This window comes from Eutrigla gurnardus (assembly GCF_963514095.1).
Source record: "Eutrigla gurnardus genome assembly, chromosome: 24".
NCBI classification, from domain to species: Eukaryota; Metazoa; Chordata; class Actinopteri; order Perciformes; family Triglidae; genus Eutrigla; species Eutrigla gurnardus.
In genome coordinates this window covers 1,424,866-1,432,500 of record NC_139935.1, presented here as the reverse complement: position 1 = coordinate 1,432,500, position 7,635 = coordinate 1,424,866, and the positions used below count along the sequence as shown (strand labels likewise).

At 45.6% G+C, this 7,635-nt stretch overlaps 2 protein-coding genes across 5 annotated transcripts in view; one reads left to right on the top strand and one right to left on the bottom strand.

Annotated features, from left to right (window-relative positions):
• Nucleotides 1–1,051, bottom strand: part of LOC311010103 (N-chimaerin-like) — a 12,701-nt gene extending 11,650 nt beyond the window's left edge. The window contains exon 1 of the mRNA XM_084004609.1: nucleotides 601–1,051. Coding sequence (XP_083860735.1) covers nucleotides 601–619 — 19 coding nt within the window. The 5' untranslated portion in view covers nucleotides 620–1,051. The remainder of the gene's footprint in view (nucleotides 1–600) is intronic.
• Nucleotides 1,052–1,926: 875 nt separating this feature from the next.
• Nucleotides 1,927–7,635, top strand: part of LOC311010134 (FERM, ARHGEF and pleckstrin domain-containing protein 1-like) — a 40,627-nt gene continuing 34,918 nt past the window's right edge. For 2 of the 4 annotated variants that reach the window (XM_084004667.1, XM_084004666.1), the window contains exons 1-2: nucleotides 1,927–2,113; nucleotides 5,828–6,040. In XM_084004667.1, coding sequence (XP_083860793.1) covers nucleotides 5,867–6,040 — 174 coding nt within the window. In that variant the 5' untranslated portion in view covers nucleotides 1,927–2,113; nucleotides 5,828–5,866. The remainder of the gene's footprint in view (nucleotides 2,114–5,827; nucleotides 6,041–7,635) is intronic. The other 2 variants (XM_084004665.1, XM_084004664.1) reach the window with 2 other exon arrangements.

The window sequence follows — 7,635 nt, the reverse complement described above, 5'->3', positions numbered from 1 at the left end:
CTTTTCTTCCCGTCTGCCTCGTGGTTTTCTGGCAGCAGCATTTTAAAATACAGATTATGGTTTAACATGAAATAAAGCGATGGATCATTCAGCTGGAAATAAACCTAAGATACAAACAAAACTGGGCTGCATTTATTTTACGGCTTAATATCACCCCAATAAACATTTGAAATAATTACTTTTATATTGTGATGTTTGTGTTGAATGTTGTGATTCTAAAATATCATGATATTAGAGGTGGTATTCAGAAAAAACACATACAAATACTTAAATCCTGCATTCAAAAAGGCCATCATCAAAAGTTTTCTCTCTTTTATTTTTTGTGTAACCTTTATATTCTGATATATTATGGAGGTTAATGTATTATTACAGTAATGTTGAGGTCATCATGATATAGCTGGTTTTACTGCTTCATCACATTTTATAAAATGATGTTTGATTTGTATGTAAAACCTGAGATAGTAAAGTTACTTAAGTACAGTACTCTACCGTTACCTTAATACATAAGATAAACATGATGATAACAATAAATAAATAAATGGCCGCTTCGTGCCACAAACACAGCATTATTACACATATATGAGGAGTGACGCTACTTACCAAAGACATTTAAAGCCATCTTGATCCTGTGATATGATGATGATTATTATTATTATGATCGTGATGATCGATCAACCAGCAGATTTTCAAAATGTTCCAGTAAAAAAACAAAAAACGGGTCCAGTTAGTTTAGGTCCTGGAAGAGAAAACGAATATAACGCATCCGGGTGAGTTAGCCTGAACTAAAGTGTAAAAACAGCTGAGTAACGGTGAACAATAAGTGATGAGCTAACGTTAGCGGTCCGGTTACGTTACTCCGGTTGGGAGGCTGAACCGACAACACAACGGAACAATCGGTTGTTTTGTTGTTGTTGTTGTTTTTAACGTCAATCTGTAAAGAAAACACTCGTTTTATAATCCGACTAAAGTGGTGTTGTTTGTATAAAAATACCAATTAACACACTGTTTGTATCTGACGGCTAGCTAATAATACGGCGTACTCACATTCAAATCCATTCTGCATTGTGGTCGCCATCTTACTGGATCACGTGACCAGTCTCGCCCTCTCTCTCTCTCTCTCTCTCGCTCGCGCTCTGGAGTAACTATGGCAACAGACCTTACTGACGGCACATCGCGTGTCTGGAAAGAAGTTGTCGATAAAGTGGCTTCAACTTGAGGTAAATGTTTTCATTTCACAATGATTGTAATAAACATTGTCTTACATTATGTTAAGAAACAATGTTAGATGTTTTTTTTTAATGAATTTATTATTTTATTCTTCGCAATTCATCCCTGTTCTCCGTGTGTCCTTAATTGCCCCGCCGGTAACAAATAAAGTTTCTCTGAATTGAATTAAATTGACCAGGAAGCAGCGATATGCGCGTATAAAAAAGGAAGTTCACGCCGTCGTCTCCGTGGCCGGTTAGCTCAGTTGGTTAGAGCGTGGTGCTAATAACGCCAAGGTCGCGGGTTCGATCCCCGTACTGGCCATCCGAACTTTTTCCACGACTACCAAATTACTTTTTACCCTGATAATAGAGGTTGCAAGTCAATAATAAGGGAGCACTTTTCATTTATGTTTGGAATTCTACTGTAACCTAAAACTACTCATCGTTTTACATAATCATCATATACTAAGTAACTGGTAAAGGATAGTAAAAGTACAATATGCGAGGTATATAAGTACCCCGAGTACTTTAGTTGACGTATATAGTTATCTGTATGATGAGACAGATATTTTGTGCTATTTCTGAGAGGTTATATTTAACGCACGCTGCACTTCCCCGAAAGGACCGTGAGGTGTCGCTGTTGATCCACTTTCTCCGTGGGGCCGGAGCTGCTGCTGGAGGCGGTGTGGAGCGCCTCATTGTTCCCGTAGAAAGCTCAACGCACGGTTTCTCCCCCCACATTTGTCTCAATGGCTACCACACAGAAACGTCGTCCCACCTGAGAGAGGGAGCGATCCGGACTTATCGATCCAAACTCACAAGGCGGCGCGTGGCCTCGGATTTTAACCCGGAAAAAAAGGCTCTTCCTGGCGGACAATCTGCGGCTCCTGGAGACAAGAGGTGGGGTAAGGAAACCATGCGACCCGGAGGTTACACGTAGCCTGCTCCCAGTGGAAGCACGTTGGCGCGTGTAAGATTTGTGACCACATTTATTGTAATGTCCAGTTTCCAGTCCAGGAGACGTGATCTCTTCAGAGTCAGCTCGCAGCTCATTGCAGCCGGCTGGTTCCCCTAATCGGCTGAGCTGTAAGAGCTTTTAATCACAGACGAGGATCTCCAACAAGTGCTGCAAACATTCAAACTTGATCATCTGTGAATCTTTAACTTTGGATGATGTTATAATATTGTGGGGGTTTCTTCTTTTTCTATCCAGCTTCTCCCAAACCTTACATTATTAATGTGCATCACATGCACATTAATATTAAGCACACATCCATACACTAACCCTGCCTCTTGGCTGTGATCAGGCTTTCCTTAGCATACTGACATCTTTACTCCACGGGATTACTCTGCTAACCTACATCCTGGTGCTTGCTCTCCTGCCAGCTGGACTGTGTGATGTGTGAGCCTTATAGGGTGTGTTTGTTTTATTTCACTCCACTCAGCTGCTGGGTGTCCTTCCAGGCATAACCAACCAACCCTGGAGAGGGACACCTGGGATGTAATGGGAAGATTTTATTGTGGTTCAGGATAATGTAGGATAATCCAATGATAAACAACAATACAAAGTCATTCCACTGTGTTTATATTTGGTGATTATCGGGATAATATTGTGATATTTATTGTGTGATGAGAATAATCGTGACATAACGTTTTAATTTTGTCCCTATAAACAAATCCCTTTTCCTTTTATTGATCTCTGGGGGTCGTGTGCTCCTCTTCCGGAGTGGGGGTCAGAGTTCAGGGTCAGTGGGGAGGCCCGGCATTGTCTTATTGTTTCACTTCTACGATCAATATCACGCCCATGACGCCGTGTGGCTGGTGTTGCTCGCCCCATGTCTCGGTCTGTGGAGGAGCCTGCTGCGTTGTGGCCTTGATCTCAAACGCACCGAGCGTGCCGGGTTGTATGGAAGCCCCCCAGGGTGTCATGTTAGACCCATACAACCGGGCAGTGGGTGCACCTTTATCATCCCCAGCTGAGGCCTTTACTTCTGCAAGCTCCACGTTCATGTGTTCAGCTTCATTATATTGCTTTTCTTCTGGAGATTAATACTTGACCCGCCCCTCCATGTGTGTAAATATACTGAATACAAGCTTAAGTATTTGCTTTCCCACAGCGTTCCTTCGTTCAAGTGATAACAGATGTTTTTTGTTTCATTTCTCTCATGGTTTTCTTCTCATTTTCTAATAGAAAACCAAATTCTGTCCACCGCTTCCTGCATTTTGATTCCAAAGCTGTACATCAGAGCTGGAATTCACTGGTTCAAGCGTCTCCAATGTGAATTATCGTTTGTGTTTTAGTCATTAAAAGACTGGGATGGGTAGCAGGCGTGTCAGAGACTCAAGCTTTCAGTTTTATCTGCCGTTGCTTTGAAACTCCACAGATGAACGTGTTGACTGGCAGTTTCATACTTTTTGATGCCTATTATGCAACCTTTTCCCTTTGACGTATTTCATCATTTATTTAGAAGATTAAAAGCAGATTTTCCCTTAGAAGATAAAGCCTTCTGTGTAGATTCTCTCGTTTACACACACACACACACATTCACATCCGATCCCCAGAGCCTGGCTTCCCTCTCACAAAGTCTTGGGAAACTTTCAGCTAACACCAGTTCAAAGGCTGCTGGAGGGGCCTCGTCCCTCCGAGTCTTTAAGCCCCGCTGCTGGAAGCTCCCACAGTGGCTTCCTTTGTGCCCGTGTGACCGGCCCACTCTGTATTCCCCTCCACTACTCCATTAATAATCCCCGCCGAGGACACCATGAAACCTCTGCTTCCCAAATGTCCACTCTTTAGTTGGGAAAGTGATCCAGAACGGGAGGAAATGTGTGTCTGTTTTAAATCCTTAAAGGAGCTGTTTTCAGACACTGAGACTGAAGACGTGCAGACAAACCAACGCTGCCGCCTTCACAATACCATCCACTGATGTCTGACGGGGTAATTGGCGCCTGCTTGTGAGGGAACGGTCGGGTCGAGCTGTAAAAAGCTCTGAGTCGACACTTGTTTTGCTTTGAAGGGCGACACGGCGTTCCTAAAAGATTATTAAAGCACTTCTCAGGAGGCTGAAGCTTCTTTATGGCACACCGATACTGGCTGATAAACAACCCGCAGAGCAGAGCGGAGGTAGCACGCCAGGAATTTTCCCACAGGTGTAATGAGTAACTTGAATGTCTGGTCCCGTTTTTCTGTTTTTATTGTCGGGTCACTTCGTTGGCCGGGCTCCAGTTTCCACTCTCTGCTTTTGTCACGGAGGGAAGAGAGGCAGGTCCTGGTTTGTGTGTCGGTGGAGGGATTAGCAACAAGATTCATTCTCACGCTGCAACCACATGACGCAATATAGTACATAGTCGTGGTGACTGATTCAGGTAGAAGACTTTCACTGAGGTCAGAGGTCAGATAGGGTGCCATATCGAGGACCAAGGTTCTGCTGCAGGTCTGAAACTAACAATTATCTTAATCCTTATTTAATGTGCCGGTTATGTTCTCAATTAATCCGGCTATGAAACAATTTCCTAAAATTACGCCTTGAAGCTTTTGTCTCACCACGCGTCCCAAATCCAAAAACCACTTTATCATAATAGCTGCATAATTACTGTTTCATGTGGACGGTGCACAGACGCCTCACTATGATGTCATCGAACTTCCCGTCTCGTCCTCGCAGGAAAAAATGACCAACATGTGGATTTCTTTTAGGAGAGTCTGTGAAAGACTAAATTACACACCAGCTTTATTCTAACTCGATGACATATTCAGCCTCGATGCGAGGACCGTAAATACTGCAAGACATTTGAAGATCAAACCAGCCGATAGGTGTTATTGATTGAGTGAACTGGCATAGAAAGCTCTGTTTGTGCTGTGCAGCCTTGTGTAACCTCCGTCCCTGCGTGCCCCCCCCCCCCCCCACTCTTCTAAAACATTCCTCAGCTGTGATGTCACCAACCGTCTGAGAGCATATTTATTGTCTGACGTTGAGGGTTATCAAGTGGGGGCGCTGAGAAGCTTGTGTCTGAAAGAAGAGGGGGGGGGGGGGAGTCTTTGTGTGCTCTCAGACTGTATCTCATCTGCCCTACTTGTGAGGCTTCATGTCTGAACTGGTCTGGACCACATCTCCGTGTTTGTAGGAAACCCCACCTGCAGGTCCTGCAGCCGGGTGAAGAGTGTGTCTACTCGCTGTGAGACACGTCTGTCTGCTTCAAACTCTGGAGTTCAGCCGTCCTTCTGTATAGTCTGTGGTTTGTTCACTCGTTCCATCACCTTTTAAAGAAAACTCTCTGACTAAATGGCTGGTGGTTTCTTTTACGTTGTGCAAGGCCGATTTAATCTAGACTGAATAAAAGTGAGATTAGTTTCCCTCCAAGCACATTTTCTACAACATTCTTCATCTGTTTCTTTTTCTCTCAAAATGCTTGTTTTCCTGATAAAATACATTTACGACACACGGGATGTGATGCTATTTAGAACGAGCGCCTGCAAGCTCGGATGTTAGAGGAAATTCTTGGCTACCATGTATTTTCGCAGCTCAAAATACCCCCAAATCACACACAGCAGATTATTGGTTTGCTGGCTTGAAACACACACAAAAACATTTTGCACTGTGAAACTGTTTCTGTTTCTCCTGCAGACGTGAACGGAGGAGCCTGTACCTGCAGCGTCCGTCACCATGGTGGAACCAGCCGACCGGCCGTCTGCAGCCGGGCAGAGGCTCGGCGCCCCTGACAGCTTCGGGGTGTCCACCCTGGAACCAGGTCTGCGTCCTCCTGCCCAGACTCCCGGACGTCAAGTCTCCATACGGGTCCAGATGCTCGACGACACACAGGAAGTCTTCCAGATATCGGTGAGTAATGAGCCTTCGACCTCCCACTTATGTGACAAATCATCAAAAAGATGTAATGAAAAGGAGTTGTGGTTGCAGGAGGATGGCTCAATATGCTCTGTTGACCTTTTGGCCTGATCTCCACTTCCTGGAGGTAGACAGGAAGTGGGATGGGACCCAGCTTCCTGTCTAAGTACACCTCCAGACTCGTGATCCTGTCTTTGCTGTCATAGTTAGTCCCCCCCCCGTCTTAGTGTCTCTATCCTCCCATCATTATGTCCACACATGAGTGTGTTGTACCAGTAGCCTCTGGTCTGGCGTTCATGTGTTTGAGTCCGAGCCCGTCGTGTTTGTCTGCGGCCGTTTAGAGGAAGAGGTCCTCCGAGGCTGCAGCTTTACTGACAGATCGGCGCTGCTCTGGTATGTCGTCTTGAATTTCTGAATTAATGTCGGCCGCAAGCTGACAGAGACTTTGGTTTTGTGCCCCCCCCCCCCCCCCCCCCCCCCTATCCCTCGGGGCGACTTGCATGCCTTTCACCAAAAAAACCCAGCCACTGTATTATGAGCTTAGAATTTGGGGAGTTTTTGCGATGATAATTAGGAAAAGATTGCAGGGAGTCACCGTCTCAGCTGGCTTGTCCAACATCCAGTGTTGCAAGTTTGGGGGGGGGGGGGGGGGGGGGGGGGGTAATTGGCTCTTGTGGAAATGCCAGGAATGTACATGGTTGTTCGTGTGTGAGTAGACAGTTCTTCTGTGTGAATCATGTCATCTCCAAGTGTGTGTTTTAGTATTTTTTTAAATCGTAAATTGACATCTTCTCAGCTTGTGGTTCTCCACGAAGCTGCCTCCTCGTGACGGGGATGTCTTTTTCTTTCCTCGCGTCTCTGTGGATCCTCTTCAGACGTCACAGCTCCGACCGGAACCCAACACATCAGCTGACAGCGGCACGACCGCAAAATCCTAATACTGCACTCACACACACACTGTGTTTCAGGCTGGGATGATGACAATGAAGCGAGGAGTGGAGGCCGATGGAAGGGGAAAGAGAGCAGGAAGACAATGAAAGTGAACCAAATGAATGACTTCATGTTTTCAGTGCTTCTGGCAGTGAAATAAGGGAGGCATTGTGTCCTCAGCTCGACTCACGTAATCTGTCTCTTTCCTGTCACAATGCCCGCCCGTGTGTTTGTGCAGTAGGTGCAGTCTAACGTGTGAATCAGGAGATAAGCCTCACACTAACACGGCCACTCCACTGGGCATTTGGTCACTGAGGTAAACGTGGAATTAAGCGTTATCTCCGAGGCTCAGCCAGCGTGCTGCAGAACGGGAGGCTGCATTTAAAGATCCCAGCGCCCGGCTCTTTATCATGAAGAGTCACAGCCACGCCATGTCCTTCATTCATTTGCTTTTATTGGCCACTTTATTGGACGCTGAGGTTTCAGGCTTTCATCCTGAAAATGCTGCGACCGTCTGGTGTTTCAGCTGCGTATCCTCAGGCTTTCATCCGGGAATGTGGACAGACTGTATTCGCCAGATTCCCATGGCGAGTAATGTGGCGTCCGTTAGATCAAAGGTACATCCTGCAGAGTTTTATCTGGATTCCTTCAGTTATAAG